Genomic DNA, 20,743 nt, shown 5'->3' with positions numbered 1-20,743 from the left:
AGATTCTTAACCACTGCACCACCTGGGAAGCCCTACACATCATTTAAAGTCATTTTTTCTAGTGAAGTTTTACCTTATCATCATCCGAAGGCTATTTGGCCTGGGATGGATTTTTTTCTTTCTTAGCCTTAACTTGGGCAGTAAGACACAATCAAATTTGCATTTTTTTTCCATCAGCCACTAACAGAAATTAAAACAGGAGTTTGTACCAACACTATTGGACACTGAATTTTGTAGCGATGAGACATCAAAGTATCCCATGTCTTCTGTCCTCTCCAAAGAAGTCAAGTCCAAGCTCAGGAGAGTTAAGCGCCCGTGTTATGCAGTGTGTCTTAACCAAGGTCTTTGTTCATCTAAGAATGTGTTTTTTTTTTGTTTTTTTTTTTACCATCTTTATTGGGGTATAATTGCTTTACAATGGTGTGTTAGTTTCTGCTTTATAACAAAGTGAATCAGTTATACATATACATATGTTCCCATACCTCTTCCCTCTTAAGAATGTGTTTTGTTTTACTCATTCCTCTCCCTGGTGATTTAACAACAATGTTAAGTGCATCCAGAGCCTTTGGAACCAGGGTGGGGTTTGTCTCCCAAATGCTTGCAATTGGTGGCTCCCTGCCGAGACACCGCCCCTCTTGCTGGCTGAAACTCTCAACCCGTCTACATATTTTGTCCTGTGTTTAATGACGGCCACATCTATGAATACCTAGAAAGACATTCAGCTTCAGGGTCTCTACAAAAGTCCTGGAGTCAAGGGTAGTTTTACTTATAGGAACCCAGCTGCAACGACTCCTGTTACTTTCACAAGTTGACCTCGTTGGAGGGAAAGGTTTTAGAATTTAGAGTGATAAATCTCCCACCTCGAACAGAACCGAAAGAGGGGCCGCCTGGCACCCCAGAATGACCCCTTGGCGCAGAGGTGCTCTGACGCCGAGTTGGATAACATTCACTGGAGGGAAGTTCTTTCGAGTAAACTGTGATTGAACTGCTTCTTCTCTGGTTTGTCACAGTGTTTCTCAATCTTTGGGGCGGGATGATTCTTTGTTGGGTGGGGGGAACGGGGAGCTGTGCATTCTAGGATTTTTACAGCCTGTGTGGCTTCTACGTACTAGATGCCAGTAGCACCTCATCCAATTATGACAACCAAAAATGTCTCCAGGTACCGTCAAATGTCACCTGGGAGGCAAAATCACACCCAGTGGAGAACTATTGGTTGATTAGATATTTTGTGTGGACATGATGGTATTTGGGCAATAGTGTGAGATTCTCTCCCATCTCTGAAATGAATGGAACACTTCAACTTCATCTGCTCTGCCCTTGGCTTCCCAGCTGGCTCAGCCCAAAATAAAACTTGTTTTCATTCCTAACTCTTCCCCTCATCAAGCTCTTCTCAACACTTTTTTTTTTAATCAATCTGTTTATTTATTGGCTGTGTTGGGTCTTCGTTGCCCCACGTGGTCTTTCTCTAGTTGCCGAGAGTGGGGGCTACACTTCCGGGCAGCGCGCGGTCTTCTCTTGTGCGGAGCACAGGCTCTAGGCTTGCAGGCTCAGTAGTTGTGGCTCGCGGGCTCTAGAGCACAGGCTCAATAGTTGTGGCACACAGGCTTCACTGCTCCGCAGCATGTGGGATCCTCCTGGACCAGGCCTCAAACCCGTGTCCCCTTCATTGGCAGGCGGATTCTTAAACACTGCACCACCAGGGAAGTCCCTCCAACACTTTTTTATTCTTCCTCAAATCCATTTCCCCCAGTTAATCTTCCTCAAGGATTGAGTATTATAGGCATTCCCTCCAAAGAACACTTGTAACTACTTGGAAACCTTGAGCTGTTTCAGGTGAGAGAGCCCAAAGTGAGCCGTATCCTCCCCAGGTCTTTTGTTTTTCTTAAAATGGATTGAGTTCAGTCACTCCCCGCAACTTGAGGAATTAACTCACCAGTCTGACAGTTATTACGTTTGGGGTCACTTGCCCTTTGGAATTTCTTAGAAGCGTATCATGCAGCTGTGTGGAGCTTTGTAGGTAGGAAGCGAGAAAGGGCAGAGTTCTGGAGATAACTGTTTGGCGGCCGCTGTAAGTAGGGAGGCTGCTGACAAAGGTTGGGGAGCCAGATCAAAGCCTGGAGCTGCAGCGTCAGCCTTTCCTGAATCAGCTCTGATACCCGTCGAGAGCCTCACCTAAGGAACCTCACCTAAGGCTCCCCAGAGCAAGAGAGCCCTTTGGAGGCTCTGGAGCAGTGGCCACGGTGGTTTCACTGCAGTCTACAGGGAGACGCGATGCCATCGTCATTTCACTGCAGTCATTGTGTGGGACAAAATGGAATGGTAAGGAGGGCATTGGTAGTCTAAAGACACTGAGGCAGCCTGGGACCTGAGACCCTTTGCTGCAGTGCTACAATGCTTGCACCTGGACAAACGTCTCTTTGAGCAACAAAATACAAGGAAACTGTAAGGGACTAAAAAAACTGTGTGCATGTTGCAGTTGGGGCAAATTCTGGACAACAAGATATAAAAGATACAAAGAGTCCCAAAAGACTCAACTGCCACTTCTGAAGAGGTGGGAGCAACAACAGGGTGTCGGGAGCAAAAGCAGGGTACTGGGCATGACCCCTGCACTCAATAGAACCAAAGGGGTGGGCAAACACCTAAGCCGCCCCTCTGGCCCGACCCCTGGAAACATCCCTACCCCTCACCACATATAGGGAACCAGCTCTCCCCTCCTCCGGGAGTGAGCAAGGGAAACTGTTACTTGTTTTCACTCCCCCCTGCTGCAGCAGGGGCCCCAGTAAAGCCTTGCCTGAATTTCTTGTCTCACCTCTAGTCAATTATCTATTGCTTGGGGAAGGCCAAGAACCTGGTGGGTAACAATGTGATCAAAATAAACAAAAATAATTTATGCCACTTGGACTTTTAACTGAATGAAGCCAAATCACATTTGTACAAAAGCTCACTTAAGTTCATTACTAGGGTGGATCATGTAGGGATCAGTGGCAGGGTTGCCTATGGGCTGAGGTTGAAGGAGGAGATTATAGAGAAAGACAGAGGAACAAAGATGGAATTTTGGTGACAGTCCTCAGCTAAAGAGTCCAAAATGGTTCACCGTGGAGGAGAAGGAATTAGATTTTCATTCGTTTTGCTCTGGAGAGAAGGACTGCAGCTCTTGAAGGCTGGAATCCCAATTCTGTGATGGCGCGGAATGAGAGAATGAGAGAAGTCTGGCCAGCCTTCAAATGTTGAAGTGCAGTTGAGCTGATCGGAAGGCAATGACCATGGAATGTGAAGATCAAAAGAAGAAAGCCAGAAGACAGCAGAAAAGAAAGCATTGAAAATTTGCTGACTGGAAAAATACCCTCATGCTAAAAAAACCCCAAACCCCATAAAAACATCAAGTCGTTTCATGTTGTTGTAGTTACACTCCTGCCCTGGAAAGATTTATGAAAGCAAAGGAAGAGAGGAGCACATAACATAATTAGGAACAGGCTACCTAGAACACAGTTATTCTAGCTGTGGCTTAATTTGGTTAACAGACTCTGGTCCTGGTTCAAATAAGCTGGCTCTGCTATTCACTTATGTCTTTCACTTCTGTGTCAACAGCTGCCTGTTGACCCCACTGCCCAGGTAAATGCCAGAGTCAGACAAAGTGGAGACAGTTCTCTGCTAAGAACCAGGAGACCTGAGGACAGGTTACTCATGTGACTTAGAAGGGCTGTTTTACCTCTGTAGGTCTGCATTTTTGTATCTATGAAATGAAAAATTTTTTTGAATAGAATTAATAATGAACAACTTAAAAAAAAATAAGGGCCAATTCAGGAAAAAGAAAAATATTAAAAACTTTTTTCTTTTTATTAAGAAGCCAGCAACCCAGAGGCAGCTTTTTTATCTTTCACTCTGAAATTAGATTTTGGACTTTGGGTTGCCCATCGTTGGACTAGACTGTTGCTAGTTTCTCTTCCAGATAAATTAGGTCCTTGGTTCCCTAATGGAAGTAACTTTTATTGACTGCTACTCATACTGTTTCTAGTCAATTCTTTCCTTAACAACATCATCAGAAGGCTCTTTGGCCAGCGTGTTTTCTGTTCTCAAGAGGCTCTTGAAAAACTCTTGGATACAAATTCTATTCTGCTATTTGATTTACACATATAGGCCTTAAAGGCGTCTGTCTTAGTTTGGCGATTACGACAGAGTGAAATCAATAAATATTAAAAATTTAACAGCTAACGTAATGATTTTCAGAAAACAGCTCAGCAAAGTTTGACAGGTTACAAACAACTAGTCAATTGTTAAGGACTGGAACTTCGACTATCCAGGTGTGTCTTCAAATGAAACGCTCCTGGAGCGATAAAGCCACTGCCAACAGAAGAAGGAGACTCCCACTGATATTTCTTCATGTAAATCTAATCACCTGATCAATCTTGCTTTGAAACTCTTCCAAAGCAAAGAATTAGACAAAATTTTGATATAGGGTCTGATCCTAGGAAACCAAAAGAGATGGCAACACCAAAAACACTATAAAATTTTCCTTCCTAACCCCTTGGGAAAAGTTTGGTCGTTCCTTAAAAGTTTCTAGTAACTTTTTCTAGTTTCCGCTAGTTTCTTAAACATAGAGTTACCATTTGACCCCACAGTTCCACAACTAGGGATATACTTAAGAGAAATGCAATCATGCATCTACATGAAAACTTGTACGCAAGTGTTCCTAGCAGTATTGTTCATAAGAGCCCCAGTGTGGGAACAATCCAGATATCCATCAACTAATGAATGGATAAACAAGATTTATCCATACACTGAAATATTGTTTGGCCATAAGAAGAAATGAAGTACTGATACGTGTTACAACGTACATGAACCTTGAAAACATCATAAGTGAAAGAAGCCAGACCCAAAAGGTTACATGTTGTGTGATTCCATTCATATGAAATGTCTAGAATAGGCAGCTCTATGAGTCAGAAAATAGATGAGTGGTTGCCGAGGGCTGTATGGGTTAGGGTGAAATGGAGGTGACTTCTAATGAGTGTGGGCTTTCTTTACGGAGTGAGAATGAATGTTCTAAAATCGATTTGTGGTAATGGTTGTACAGTTCTCTGAATATGCTGAAAACCATTGAACTGTTCACTTTATTATTTTTTTTAAGATTTTTTTTTGATGTGGACCATTTTTTTGAAAGTCGTTATTGAATTTGTTACAATATTGCTCCTGTTTTATGTTTTGGTTCTTTGGCCTCGAGGCATGTGGGATCTTAGCTCCCCAACCAGGGATCGAACCCGCACCCCACCCCCGGAATTGGAAGGCAAAATCTTAACCACTGTACCGCCAGGGAAGTCCCTGGACTGTTCACTTTAAATAGATGAATTGTACAGTATGTGAATTATATCTCAATAAAATTTTTTTTTGTTTTTGTTTTTTTTTTGCGGTACGGGGGCCTCTCACCACTGTGGCCTCTCCCGCCGCGGAGCACAGGCTCCGGACGCGCAGGCCCAGCGGCCATGGCCCATGGGCCCAGCCGCCCCACGGCACGTGGGATCCTCCCGGACCGGGGCACGAACCCGCGTCCCCTGCATCAGCAGGCAGACTCTCAACCACTGCGCCACCAGGGAAGCCCTGTTATAAATTTTTAAAGCTATTATAAGTTTTGTTAAAAAAAAGTAAAAACAAAAATTTTATGCCCTTGGTTTCTCTGCAGTGAAGCAGCAGACATTGCATTTCCTTTTCTTTTTTAAAAAAATAAATTTATTTATTTATTTTTGGCTGCGTTGGGTCTTCGTTGCTGCGTGGGGCTTTCCATAGCTGCGGGGAGCAGGGGCTACTCTTCGCTGTGGTGCACGGACTTCTCATTACAGTGGCTTTCATTGTTGCAGAGCATGGGCTCTAGGCGCATGGGCTTCAGTAGTTGTGGCACACGAGCTCAGTAGTTGTGGCTGGCGGGCTCTAGAGCACAGGCTCAGTAGTTGTGGCACATGGGCTTAGTTGCTCCATGGCACGTGGGATCTTCCTGGACCAGGGCTCGAATCTGTGTCCCCTGCATTGGCAGGCAGTGGCGCCACCAGGGAAGTCCCAGAAGTTGCATTTTCTTAATGGGTCTGTTTTCCTAGGGCAATAATACAATTGTATAGTGTGTGTGTGTGTGTGTGTGTGTGTGTGTATCATCCTCAAACCTATTTCCCTAAAACGGATAGACTGCTAGACCAATCTATCAAATTATGCTATAATATAACATGGACCTTGGTTTAAAACGGTCATTGGTCACTTAAACTTACTTCCATCCTGAGGTTTCACAAGTCGTTTCTAAAGCAAACATACATCTGTAACTTGGGGAAAAGATCTGTGTTCAAAATGTGCTGGTACATTGGCTATATTACAAATTGATCATGGCCTGACACTCTGCTCGGCTTTACCCGTCACAAATTCTTAGCCCTTAGGGCTGTCCATTTCTAGACTTTGCCTGTCCCAGTGAAAGGTAGCAGTCCTGTATTTGTGGAGTCTCTGATCTAAATAATCTTCCACGATGTCTCTTTACTTTCTACTCCTGTATATGGCTCTATACCAAAAGTTCTTTGTGGTAATTCTACCTTCTCGTGCTATCTCGATTGTAGAAATAAGTTACTTACTGTCTGACACAGATAGGCTGAGCATGGCTTTTAAGCTCTTCCTTGAAAGAAAGAAAAGAAATAGCTAAGGTTGTTTTAGACACTGCTGTTAATCTAACATGGTCATGCCTGTTCCAATAGCTAGTTTATGAAATTAACTTTGAAATACGGTATCTTCATACTTAGAAATAAATACTAGCTCGCTGGGAGGATCACTCTGTGTGTGTTTTTTTTTAATTGGAGTATAATTGCTTTACAGTGTTGTGTTAGTTTCTGCTGTAGGATGAAGTGAATCCCCTCTTGGACCTCCCTCCCTCCCCTGCCCCCTTCCCACACCTCTAGGTCATCACAGAGCACCGAGCTGAGCTCCCTGTGCTATATAGCAGGTTCCCACTAGCTATCTATTTTACACATGGTAGTGTATTTATGTCAAATCTAATCTCCCAATTCATCCCACCCTCCCCTTCCCCACTGTGTCCACACGTAAATTCTCTACGTCTGTGTTTCTATTCCTGCCCTGCAAATAGTTTCATCTGTACCATTTTTCTAGATTCCACATATATGCATTAATATACATTATTTGGGGACTTCCCTGGTGGCGCAGTGGTTAAGAATCTGCCTGCCAATGCAGGGGACACGGGTTCGATCCCTGGTCCGGGAAGATCCCACATGCCGCGGAGCAACGAAGCCCGTGTGCCACAACTACTGAGCCTGCACTCTAGAGCCCACGAGCCACAACTGCCGAGCCCATGTGCCACAACTACTGAAGCCTGCACGCCTAGATCCTGTGCTCCACAACAAGAGAAGCCACCGCAATGAGAAGCACGTGCACCACAACAAAGAGTAGCCCCTGCTTGCTGTAACTAGAGAAAGCCCGCACACAGCAAGAAGACCTAACACAGCCAAAAATTAAAACAACAACAACAACAACGGTATTTGTCCTTTGGCCACAAGAAATCAAAATCTCTGCGGTCTGAATGAAGAGTTGTATCTGGTATTGGAAGGATGGTTTGATGCAGCCATTAGTCTTACTGGCATCTGTGGGGTAGAGGATAGAGGATGAACTTGGAGTCAGACTGCCTAGCTCTTAAACTGGCTCCTCTATTCTGGGCAAGATACCTAATCCTTCTGTGCCTATTCATATGTACTGTGAACATAAATTCTAACACCCACCTCACAGAAACCTTGGGAGAATTAAGGGAATTCACTGTATAAATAAATAAAATACTTAGAACAGAGCCTGGTATATATTAAGCCCAAATTTCATCTTTTATTATGTGTCTTTATTAACCTCACCAACTGCTGGGGGCAGGGACATTATTTACTTTCTGCCAGAATCCTACTGCAAGGAATCTGGACTTGGTCCCTGAGGGCAAATAAACCACCCAGGCTGGAGGCCATGCCCAAGCAGTGGGGTTCAATTCAGACAGAACAAGACCGTTTCCCTTCATCCTTGGTGAGACCGTTAGTGTGTCAGAGGGGCCTGGTGCCACCCCTGAAGAAATAAAATTCGGTAGGAGGACTCACCTTTCCCTAAAGATTCACATCCCAAAGTTCTGAAGCGAATGATCAGACTCACTCTCGGTAGATCCAGAGATATGCTGATGAGTCGAGGCTTCTGGAGGTGGGACCCTGCGCCCAGGATGAAATAAATCCTGCAGAAATACTTTCAGTAGCTCCCTTGAGCAGCCCTCGGTGCTATCACTTGCCCTGTTCATATTTTCTTTAACTATAACCCAAAACCTTGCTGACACTGGGTTACTGGATTCCACAGTCTGCTCAGTTTTTTTTTGGCCAGGACCAGGGATTGAACCTGCGCCCCTTGAGGTGGAAGCGCAGAGTCCTAACCACTGGACCACCAGGGAATTCCCTGCTCAGTCTTGTTCTGCTGCTATGACTTACATTCCCTGATTGCTTAGTTTGGTAATGATCTTGCCTGTCTGCCCCCAAATTGCAGTTTTGTAACAGGAGAGAGCCAATCCTGACTCCATGTTGGATCTGTTTCTTTTATTTTAACCTTTGCTTCTGATTGCTTTTGTTCATTAAAAGGATACTGTCTATACACAGTGGCCTGCCTTAGGGAACCCTGTCCCCTCTGCTTGAATGTTAAACCAAAGTGCCTTTGTTCAGGGAAACATCCTGACCCTGTCCACCTGTGGATGGCGGCAAGAAAGAAGAAATGAACACATCCCCACCCCAGGGCTGGCCATTCCAGGGGACATTCGCAAACCTTATGGCCTTTTAATTTTACTTCCTCATCTCCTCCCCCTCTGTTCTATAAAAGAAACTGGCATCCAAACCCTGATAAGATGGGTTTTTTTGGAGACATTAGTCTGCCATCTTCTCTGTCTGCCAGCTTTCCGAATAAACTTGTATTCCTTGCCCCAGCACCTCGTCTCCCGATTTATTGGCCTGTCGTGTAGCAAGCAGAGCGAGCTTGGACTCGGTAACAGTTTGACCCCATAGAGCAACTCATGCTGCGCTGTGGTCTGGTAAATAATGTTCAGCCTTGGCCAACTAGAATATGATATTGTGACTCTGTTGATATGCTCGACTCTACCTTTGCCCCTGTGAACACTTTGTAAGTCTCAGCAGCCCTACTGGGACTCCTGGGCAACCCAAGACAAAGCACCTTCCTCTTGCAAAAAGAAAACATAAGTATATAGAAACCAAATTATTTGTTTAGGGAAATAGAGAAAGACCTAGAAATTTAGCTAAGCCAGAATGAGAACCTTCAGATCACATTGCCTCTAAAATATAGTAATCAGCAAGACTTCATTCTTAAGTAAAATGTTGTTTTAATAAAATACTGCACGTATATATTTTTCTTGGCAAAGATGTTATGACCAGGATGGTTGGTGTGAATGATACTATATGGTAAGCTATATAATGAGTAGAAAAAACAAGGACTCTCAAATAAATAGGCTTCAACATTTTTTTTAAAGGACATATTCTGCAAATTAGTTGAGACTAGAGAATAGGCAAAGAGGAGGAGTTGGCTTTTCCTCCAAGAATGCACTCTTGATTGGCTTGGGATAGAGAGAGGAGTCATATTTACCTCCAGGAATCAAAAGTAACATTGGAGTGACCTTCTGGAGAGAGAAATCCTGGCCCTCTCCTTGCCATTTTGCCCAAGGTTTCAGAGCTTAACTGAAACATACAAAAGCACCACTATAGAGTCACTTTTAGGCATCTGAGGATCCAGCAGGGTGGTTGTGGAATCAGTGGAAAATGCTGGGGAAAGCAGAGCTGGGCTAATAAGGAGAAAGATCGAATGTTATAGAGGAGAAGCTGACATTGCCTGAGTATTCTGACCTAGTGCAATACCCAGATCACTGCAGCCATTCAGAAATCCCAGTAAATACAATGACCATGGATATATAATAGAAAAATACAAGAAGCAGAATTACTCCACTAAGGACCTATTCATTGTACTTTAAGTTGGTCCCCCACCGTTGAGAGCCCTTTACCTAAAGATTCGTGTATCATCGAAGCCATTAAGATATTGTTTGACATACAATTTGCATGACATGCAAGATATTTAAAAATCCTCCTTAATCAATCCTTCTTTCCCTATCAAATCCACTGCTCCTTTCTCCTTTTCTGGGTAAGGATGAGCATGAGTAGAAAATTCAGTGTGATCCCCAGCCTGGCGTTATGAGCTGGCCCTACCAAGAAGTCTTGCTTTTGTGTATTGGACAAAAGAGTAAGTATATCTTCGTGGAAGAAAAGCCAGAATGACCCAACCTCCAATAAGGCTTTTCTCAAAGAGCCTTATTAGCGTTTCAAAAAAACATCACCCAATGCAATTAGAATTGCAAAGGGGGAAGGGGGTGTCGCCTGAGCTGACTCTATAGTACCTCTGGCCTCACAACAGGCTGGCAGAAGGCCCTAGCCACCTTCAATCCTTGGTGCAGTCATCGACTTTTAAATTCTGAAGACTCCACATCCCTTTACAAAGTCTTCTTGTTCGGCTGGCCCAGGACCTGGGCCAGGCAGTAGGGGATGAGACTGACAGACGCCAGGGGCACTGCCGCACTCTTGCAGAAGGACAGGACATAGAAGATCAGCTCGATGTGGGATGGGGGTTTCAAAGAGTCAAAGAGATGCAGGAGGACGAGGGAGGCCACAATGCAGCTGAGGCGGAACGGGAACCACTTGCTAAGCTTGCCTTTGCAGCTCTCCCTGTACATGCTGGAGTTGAGAGCCAGACCCAGGCCAAAGAGTGTCCCCAGGTTCTTGAGGAGGCTGGCAAAGGGCGTAGTGTCAATGTGGACCCATTCTGGCCGCTCACACCTTCGCTTGGCTTTCTCTACGGTCCACAGGAGGTCGACCCCCAGCCCCTTTAGCAGCAGGTAAAATCCAATGGCAAAACTAAACAGGAAGAAGGTAATGAGAAAGTATTTCTTGAGATTGGCGTTGTAGATGCTCCGGATGTGGCGGAAAGTCTCAGCAACCGCAATGCCTGAGCGGAAGAAAGAATGACCGTGAGAACTGGGGAAGACGCTGGCCCTTCAGCTAGAGGTGGGTTTGGAGCAATGGGTGACATGCCATCCACCTCACCACTGTGGAGTTAAATCACAGATGCCAGATTGAGGGTCATTTGTTTTCTTCCCATATGTGATTCCAGCCTGTCCTCAGCCACAGATTCTTTCAGATGGAAGAGTCATGTCACATACTTCCTCACTCCACATGCAAGTTTCCTCTGTGTATCTGTGTGTGTGTGTGTGGGGGGTCCTCCTGTCTCTACTTGAATACCCTCAGGGATGAAGAGCTCACTGCCACTCAGGGAGCCCATTTCATCTTTGCATGGATTTGATCATTAGACAGTTCTTCCTTGTGCTGAGCTAAATAAAACCTCTCTCCTTCTAATGATGTCTATTGGTCTCAGTTTTTTTCCACAGGTGTTAATAAGTGGTAAATCTAGAGCCTCTGTCAGCACATTTAAAGATACTTATTCTCAGCGGTGAGGGATAAATTAGGAGGTTGGGATTAACATATACACACTATATAAAATAGATAACCAACAAGGACCTACTCTATAGCACAGGGAACTAAACTCAATATTTTATAATAACCTATAAGGGAAAAGAATCTGAAAATGAATATATATATATGTGTATGTGTATATATATATAGATAGCTATACCTGTATATATATCTGAATTACTGTGCTGTACACCTGAAACTAACATGATATTGTAAATCAACTATACTTCAATTAAAAAACTAAAAAAAAAAAAAAACACTAATAAACTGGGGGGGAAAAAAAGAAGAGACTAAGACAGACTGGGAATTCAAAAAATAAAATAAGGAAAGATAGTTATTCTCCTCTCTAACTTAAACATTCCTGGGTCTTTCATGTAACATGAACTTCCAGGCTCTTTCTCAAACACGGAACCCCGTGCTAAATGCTGTGTTAATTCCGTGGTTGCCATGAAGCCATTATTTCCCTTGTTCTCAACATGCTTCTGTGAATTCTACCCTGCTCTGCTTTTTCAGGTCTCCAGGGGAAAAATGCTGCATTTTCCTTAAGGTCTTATATTCTAGTGCTTTCCACAAAGTCAAGAAATTCTTGCTTACACTTAACCAAAGTCTCTTCTGCCCCTCAAAAACTGGATCCAAGAAAACAAAATATTCAAAATTCAGAACCTATAATAAAGACCAGCTGTGGGTATCTGTTAGGTTTGCAAATGAATTTATTTAAATAAAGAGCTTTCCAAGGATATGGTGTTAATTTGTTAAATTTGGTAGCTTTTCTTAAGACTAAACTAGGGGCCACTTCCAACTGAAGACCCGTAAGAAATAAAGAATGTAAATATCTTGGAGATTTCAAGCGAATTCAACTGGGTAGGTTAATTTTCTGTATTGTCATGTTTCTGGAACATACTTAGTTGTGTACATCTGGGCACTCCTATAGAAATGAGTCCTTTCAAATCGCCCACCCTTGACTTTCAACCCACTGAAATGCTAATAGCATTGATTATACACAGAACATGGCAGGAATGCTGGGATTTTGTCCTGATGAGGGAGGAATGGTATAGGTGGGGAGTTGGAGGGAGGGAGCCAGAGCAGCTGGTACCTGACAAGACTCCAGCAACAACTTGATGGGGAAAATGAGCAGCAAGGTAGATTCGCGAAAGACAGACATTCAGCTGCACTGCCCAGAATCCCAACCACAAAATGATGTTCAAGCACCTGCAATGGAAGAGGCAGCCATAAGAGAACCCAGTTATAGATCCTTCAGCAAAGAGAACAGCCTCAGCAGGAATGTTGGAGCCTGGCAAACTCAGGTTTCATCAGTGGAATTTTTGTAAATTGAAGCCTGTATTCAAAATTCAAAGATAACCATGGCAAGTGGTGAACCCCTGTGTATGTGAATTTTAACCTCCCTATTTTATGTTTCATAATTAAGGATTTTCACAGTGTCTGCATACCCAGAATTCCCCATAGAAGGAATGTCTTCTGCTTCTTTGTTTATTTTAACCTGGACGGGGCGTCTCAATTGTTGGTACAGAAATGGGTTTTTGTTTAAAGCCTGCTTCTAGCTTACTAGCTGATCTCGAGAAACCCCTCTGCTATGTTAGGCCTTTTTTACTGATCTCTAAAATTAGGTGTTGCCCATTCACAACATTCATTAAGTGGGTCCCTTCCAGCCCTAACATTCTGTGACTCTAATATTCACTCTCAGCAGAAATGCCACAACTCTTATCAGTACCAGCCTAAGTCATGGGGTGGGCTGGGGGCACGTGAAGAAGAGTAAGTGGTGTGTCAGTTTCAGAGAGCCACCTCCTGCCCTCCACCACCCACAACCCAGAGCTGAGTTCTTACCGAAATCTGTAGGTTGGCTTTTTCTTTCCCCGAAAGATAGAGAGGGTAGACGTGACCATCACATAGTATACACCTGCCGTACCCATGGCATGGCCAGAGGGACTCCCTAAAGAATAGGAAAGAGATGAATGAATGAACCAAGGGTTAAAAGTCTCCATGTGGGAGATTGCTAGGGGGCATCATCTATCCATCCAACCATCCATCCTTCCATCTATCCATCTTTCCATACATCCATTCATCCATCTATCCATCCATCCATCTATCTTTCCATTCAGGAAATTTAATGGAAAAGCTACAAGATGTTGAAGTAGAAGGACCCTGGGCTCACCTCCTCTCATGAGCATACCAAAATCACAACTAACTGCTGAACAACTATTGATGGAAAAGACTGAAACCTATCTTTCCATCCATCCATCCATCCATCCATCCAATTATCCATCCACCCATCCATCCTTTCATCCATCTACCCATCCTGCCATCCATTCCTTTATCCATGTAGTCATTTATTTAACGAATATCTATTGAGCTCCTACTACGTGCCCAGCACCATGCTAGGCTTGGGGAGTACAGTGGTGAGCAAAGTCAGAGAAGGTCATAGCTCTTGCGGTTATATACAATCTAGAGATTACAAAAAGAATCAACGTGCTGGGTATACAATCACAAACCCATCTGCCTTCCACTATCTCTCTTCCACTCTCTGCTCAGTCTGCTCCAGCCATGCTGGCCTCATGGCTCTCCTTTAAACACACGCCCACTTCAGTGTCCCTGTGATGTTGGCCTTTCTAACCAGACACTACTTCCTTCAGAAATTTACTGGCTAATTCCCTCGCCTCTTTCAAGTTTTTGCTCAGATCTCACCTTCTCCATGAGTCCTACCCTGACCACCTTATTTAATCCTGCGTTCAATTCCTATTCCTGCTTCCTCTTCCCTGAAAGATGGAGGGTCCTGAGATGTGCCACTCAGATCCCCTTCTGGACTGAAGAGTTATTTCCCCTTTCTCTTGTTGAGAGTGTGGTTGCAGATGGCCCTCAGCTCTCAGACTTCTCTGGAAGTCTTGCCCTGGGCTGAAAAGAGCTGTCTTGATCACAGCTACCCTCTCCCTGAGGGGGGAGCCTGCACCCAATCACTGGTCTCTATTGGGGTATAAGGGTCTGGTCTCCTTGAATCAATTCAGAGCTCCTATGGGGTTGGCTGAGACTGAATCGCAACTAGGTTTCTTCTGCCCAGGTGGCTTCTGTCCCTTTCTTCTACGAATGCTGCTCCCAAGAGCAGCCTACCTCCTGCATGCTGATCTCCATCTGAGTCTGCTTTGCAGGGAACCGCAGAGGTAAAGCCTTGCCTTTCTTTCTTCCTCCTCCTCCTTCTTCTTCCTCTAATATCCTAAATATTTTACTTGTGTATTATGATTTTTTTTATAACACACACGCACACACACACACACACACACACACACACCCCATGCAAATTTAAGCTCCACAAGAGGGGGAACTTTTTATTTTTTTGCCACGCTGCACGGCTTGCAGGATCTTAGTTCCCTGACCAGGAGTTGAACCCAGGCCACCACAGTGAAGGCACCGAGTCCTAACCACTGGACCGACAGGGAATTCCCACGGGTAGGGATCTTTGTTTTATTCACTGAAGCATTTCAAGTACCTAGAACAGTGTTTGGCACAGGTGTTAGATAAATAACACTTGAATGAATGGATATGCTCTGAAGTGAATCAAGGATTTGTGAGAACAAATAACTAAGGGCCATGCCCTAGTCTGGGGGTCAGTGATAGGGTGTTTGAGGAAGGGACACTAACACTGAGACCTACGGGTGAGCAACGGGGTTGAGTTTTCCTTTCTTTACTGAAAAATTAAATCTATCATGTGGCTGAAAAACACCTGTCTGGATGTACCTAGTAAAATACAGACAGGGTGTGGGATTGGACAGTCAGCTCGGGAGGCCACATCTCCCGGGCCAGGCCTCTGGGAAGCACAGCCAGGGGCTAAGGCCTCTACCATGTTCCCTTCCCTGGACAAAGGGCCACAGCACAGTTACTCTCCTGAGCCCTTTGCCTGTGACGGAGCCCTTGCCTTTCTGGACTAGCAATTTCGGTTCTGGAAACATTAGGCAGATTTCCAAAGTGTCAGTCATGGGCTATTTGGAAGGCCTTGCTTAAGTGAATTCAAATGGAGTTGTACTGGACTTCCTTGGTGGTGCAGTGGTTAAGAATCAGTGTGCCAATGCAGGGAACATGGGTTCGAGCCTTGGTCCAGGAAGATCTCACATGCCGCGGGGTAACTAAGCCCGTGCGCCACAACTACTAAGCCTGTGCTCTAGAGCCTGCAAGCCACAACTACGGAGCCCGCGTGCCACAACTACTGAGCCCACATGCCTAGAGCCCATGCTCTGCAACAAGAGAAGCCACTGCAATGAGAAGCCCACGCACCACAACGAAGAGTAGCCCCCGCTCGCCACAACTAGAGAAAGCCTGTGCACAGCAACAAAGACCCAACGCAGCCAAAAACAAATAAATAAAATAAAATGGAGTTGTACCAAATCCAAGACCATGACCAAAGCTTGCAAGAGTGGCTCTGCTCATGTCTCCCTCAAAGACAGCTTCATCCAGAACATTGTTACCAGGTGTCCACTGTGAGCAAGGTCCACTCAGTTTCTGTCTGGACAAGGGCTGCGAGTCTCACCTGGACCGGTCTCACAGGTGACCGGGAACTGCTTTATCAGCGGCACGGAGGTGTTGCTGTAGTAGTCGGTGTCCAGGACCCACCAGTATGGGCGCTGTCCAAAGAGAATCCTGTGAAAAAGCAGAACCGATATCTGGAATTACTGAGGGAACACTTTGTCCCAATGCCACACCTTCGAGAAGAGAGAGTAGCTCAAGGAGAAGACCCATGTGATCCTACACAGAACACTGGTATCACGGGCACCTCCAAGAAGGGGAACTGGATGGCTGGAGAGGGGCAAGGGAGGGAGACTTTTTTTTTTTTTTAATATTTTATTTATTTATTTTTAGCTGTGTTGGGTCTTCATTGTGGTGCACGGGCTTCTCATTGCAGTGGCTTCTCTTGTTGCAGAGCACGGGCTCTAGGTGCGTGGGCTTCAGTAGTTGTGGCACACAGGCTCAGTAGTTGTGGCTCATGGGCTCTAGAGCACAGGCTCAGTAGTTGTGGCACATGGGCTTAGTTGCTCCGTGGCATGTGGGATCTTCCCGGACTAGGGCTTGAACCCGTGTCCCCTGCATTGGCAGGAGGATTCTTAACCCCTGGGCCACCAGGGAAGTCCCGGGAGGGAGACTTTATGGTGCACCCATTATATAACTTTTGAATTTTGCACTATTTGAAGGTATTATTTATTCAAACATAAATAAATAAATCCAATATCCTCAAAGCCGTATTAACGGCAACTATGTGACTTTTTTTTTTTTTAAACCCCAAGAAGAATTTGTTCTGGCAGGATGCATAGGAACTACAGTTTGCAACTTGGACTTGCATATTCTACGGGTTCTCTTTCTGCTGGCCTCCAGCGTCTTGGGTTTCTTCCGGACACCGGAGAATGAGCCCCAGCCCCAAGGACAAGCCCCACCAGGGGATGTGGTCTCTGTTGCCATCAGAATCACTCTCTGTTAGGACATACATAGCTTCAGGGGCTTGTTCTGTATCCTCTCAGCTTTGAAACAGAATATCTCAGACAAACCGCTTTCCCTTTCATAGCATGTTTTTCATTGTGGAAACAGGTGTGAGGGGTTGGTCAGGATGCCTCCTTTGCCCTGCAGTGGAGGAACAGTGATTTCTCACTAAAATTAGCCACGAATTCTGACCTCTACCAACTCAGAGAAAATCCATGGTTCTTTACATGAAATTAGATGTTTGGAATAACGTTTTATCTTTTTATTTGTTAGAGTTATGCTATTGAATACCAGAAGTTACAGACAAAGTCGATTTTTCAACAGGAATTTCAGAATCCCATCAATACGCCTTGGGCTTCTGAGCCCAATAACGATGTTCTTTCCTACCCTAAAGGAGTTTTCTTGTTTATGGCCAAAGAAAATTAGAGCTAGAAGAGATCTTAAGAATCACCTACCAGTGAACAAAGATAATTTTAGGGATGGTAAAGATCTTAGAGGGCGGCTGGTCCAACCTCTTCATTTTCTAGACGAGGAAATAGAGGTCAAACCAGTAATGTGTTGGAGTCATCCGGTACTGGCTACCAGATGCAAGCTGGACCCAACGGTAGCTTGAAAGTGGGATAATATACACAGTAGAAACTGGCAAATACTAAAATCAGGGCTTTTTACCCCCAAGAGTCAGTTTATCAACACTGGATGTAACATAGTTCATAAGAGCGTTGCCTCTGAAACCAGCCTGCCTGGGCTTCAATCCTGCCTCCGACACCACCTGTGTTTTTCTAGTCGTTTAACTCAGTGCCTTAAAGTGCTTAGCACATGGCCTGGCACATACTACGTGTTCGATAAATGTTAATAACTATACTAATTATTAAGGTCTCAGAGATAATCTAAGTTTACAGATTATAAAACAGAAACTCAGAGAGTTGCTACGAGTTGTCCAGGACATACAGCCGGTAGGTGGCTGAGCAAGAGAGTTCCCTGGATTACTTCTCATGACCCCACACAACAAGTTTTGAAATTGCCTATGTGTTTCCCTTCTTCATACCTCATTTTTCTTCCTTCGTACATCTATCTTTATGTCACCTATGCTGTTTCATAGTAATAAAACGGTGTTTCTTTGCTTATAGCCTATAATTCACAAGGTCCAGCTGGCCTTCCATCCATATGACATAGCCTTTCCTGTATCTTCAGCTCACTGACAGGGTTTTCTCTGTCTACCCTCATTCTGTAGAGGATCCAAAGTCAGGAGGGGAGTAAGCTGTGCCTTCCTGAATAACATGGAGAAGGCAACTTCTGACGGGCAGACATTTCCAGAGAGAATGCCAGCCTCTCCTTGCCGAGGTCCTCTTTGTCTGGCTCTTACTCACCACTTAAAGACGAGGTTGAGCCAGTCTCCAATCACAGCTACCCAGAGGAGTTTGATGCCCACAGCTTCTCGGAGATGGAACCAGATGGGGAAGAGGACATAAAAGGCATTCCTGAGGTCTGCGATCACGGACACCAAGATGAACCAATCCTGGGAGTTCTGATAATTCACCTGGAGGTAGTGCGTTGACTGGACCCCAAAATCGTGCAGAGCATTCATTCCCTCCTCCATCCTCACTCAGGAAGCCTTTGGCTGCGGCCTTGCAGTTATTTCAGACTTGGTGGTGATTGCTCTGCTATCAGCCTGTGTCTTGCCTCTGTTTTATACACTCTGTATCCAGTCTGCAGGTCAACCCAGCCCTGATCTTTGGACTCAAAAACCGCTTTTGTCTAAAATCTATTGATCAAAGGTGCATCACCAGTAGGTTGATGCAAACGTGTTCAGTGTGATTTACGTAAAATAGGAAAACAGGCACAGAAAAACGGCGTGATCGTCCGTGGGCTGGCACGGCCAATGATTAACTTTGGCATTGTTGCTTGACAGTGCAAGGGGCTGCCCTCCTGGTTCCGAAACCCGGCCAGAGACACAGGACAGAGTCTAAATCTGCCATGGTTCTTGCAAAGATGCCTGATTTCCTAAGTCTGCAACTGCACTTATTTTGGAACAAAGAGAAGTCTTGGTGCTCTAGCTATTCAACTTTTAATTTATTAATTTTAAAATATAGTAAGTTCTATTGTACTGGGAACTGCCATGTTGCTGGGCATTTCTTAACTGCATTAGGGTCTAGGAAATGCCTCTGATTTGCGAGATCAAACCTTCTTCACAATATTGGCTCTATATCTCTTAGGGCCAGAAAATAATCATCTTTGAATGCACTGATTAATTTTGTTGTTGCTGTTTTTTTGGCAGTGCCATGTGGCTTGTGGGATCTTAGTTCCCTGACCAGGGATCGAACCTGTGCCCCCTGCTGTGGCAGCACAGAGCGCTAACCACTGGACAGCCAGGGAATTCGCCCTTTGGGGTTTTAACACATAAGTTTAAGCAACAGAGTGAATGCATGTGCATGCAAAAACAATATGATGAATATGTGGTTCTAAATAAAAACACCAGCAAACTGGGGACTGGGGACTCTGGAAAGGGCTTCGTACTTTGAGCTTTCTTTCATTTGTACCTGGAGATTAGATACAGATATAGATATGATATAGATATAGATACAGATATATCAATATATACAAATAATCACCAGGAAGTAAATACAATGCTATTATAACCATGGATGTAGACAAGGAATAAAGTAACAAACACCAAGTTATGAGAAGCAATGCTGCCTGCTCACCCCTACAAACAGAAACCATCCTGCAGTCGCCTAGAGACCAAAACCTCACACTCAGATGACCTAGGACTGTGAAGGGAGCAGGGGCTGACTCAGGTGACAGACTGATGCATTTTCAAGAATAAGAGCCAGTGGGAATAAAACTTGTTAAAACCCACACAAATTCCCCATTAGGAAGTCCATGGTTGCTTTGTAAGGGGTAGTTTGGGGACAGGGAATAGAAATTCAGAGCAAATGAGTTTGTAGCAAAGGTTCACCACATTCCGTGCTGGAAATGATTAAAACCTCGTCCAGGAGGTATGAGCTGGAGTCTCATCCCCACTCCACCCCCTGGGCTCCTACCCAGCTCAAGCAGAATCCAACTGCCCTTGACCACATTGTCTCTGCTGGTCCAAGCAACCCTCCCCTGCCATGCCTTACCTGGAGAGCAGGGATGATGGTGGTGGTGGCCTGGTGGGCTGCAAATGACACATGTACTCGTAGTGTTGAGGGGGAGGGTGTTCTGCATCATCGAGACTGCCTGGCCACAGGTAGTGGGCCCCGCAGAAGAGGTGACCCCTTCCCTCTATCCAGATAAGCCTTCCTAGAACGTATTGAGTAACTCTTGTGTGATCCCTGGGGACTGAAGTTTCTGTGGTCTGAGGTGAGTCAAGGGCAAATAGGCCAGATGCTCTGACACAATATTCAAAGGCCACTGTCTGGGTGTCCCCTGGGCTGCTAGGAGCCAGCGTGTCTGAGTTGGGCGGGGTGCCATCACGTGCTCAGCATATAGGGAGCCAGGGGTAAACCCTACCTTCTGGAGGAAACTCAGGGAGCATACTCGTGTTGATGAGGAGTCCAGATGGAGCTGATATCCCATTCTGGGCACACTGGGCAGTGGGGGAGTCCCTCTGGTAGGCTGCCCGCCAGGCAGGGGGACTCTCTTCATCAGAGCAATTGCATACATCATGAGACTACTTGCCAGTCTCTACCTTTCTAACTTCCACCCCCCGTCCTGCTGCCTCC

General features: G+C 45.0%; 1 protein-coding gene across 1 annotated transcript; it reads right to left on the bottom strand.

The window, feature by feature from the left end:
* Positions 1-9,356: 9,356 nt before the first annotated feature.
* On the bottom strand, positions 9,357-18,687 carry G6PC1 (glucose-6-phosphatase catalytic subunit 1). Its single transcript, XM_067716205.1, has 5 exons — positions 18,407-18,687; positions 16,099-16,208; positions 13,410-13,515; positions 12,661-12,776; positions 9,357-11,043 (listed from the first exon to the last, which is right to left on the bottom strand). Exons 1-5 carry the CDS (start codon positions 18,634-18,636, stop codon positions 10,532-10,534), a joined length of 1,074 nt encoding a protein of 357 aa, XP_067572306.1. The 5' UTR covers positions 18,637-18,687; the 3' UTR covers positions 9,357-10,531.
* Positions 18,688-20,743: the final 2,056 nt, after the last annotated feature.

This window comes from Pseudorca crassidens, chromosome 19 (assembly GCF_039906515.1).
Source record: "Pseudorca crassidens isolate mPseCra1 chromosome 19, mPseCra1.hap1, whole genome shotgun sequence".
In the NCBI taxonomy this organism is placed as follows: Eukaryota; Metazoa; Chordata; class Mammalia; order Artiodactyla; family Delphinidae; genus Pseudorca; species Pseudorca crassidens.
This window is presented reverse-complemented; position numbering and strand designations above follow the sequence as displayed.

Coding starts and splice junctions, on each gene's coding strand:
- G6PC1 (XM_067716205.1), bottom strand. CDS start 18,636: ATGGAGGAGGGAATGAATGCTCTGCACGATTTTGGGGTCCAGTCAACG. Junction 16,209..18,406: donor CTCAACCTCGTCTTTAAGTG/GTGAGTAAGAGC, acceptor GCTTTTTCACAG/GATTCTCTTTGGACAGCGCC. Junction 11,044..12,660: donor TGTTGCTGGAGTCTTGTCAG/GTACCAGCTGCT, acceptor TCTTCCGCTCAG/GCATTGCGGTTGCTGAGACT.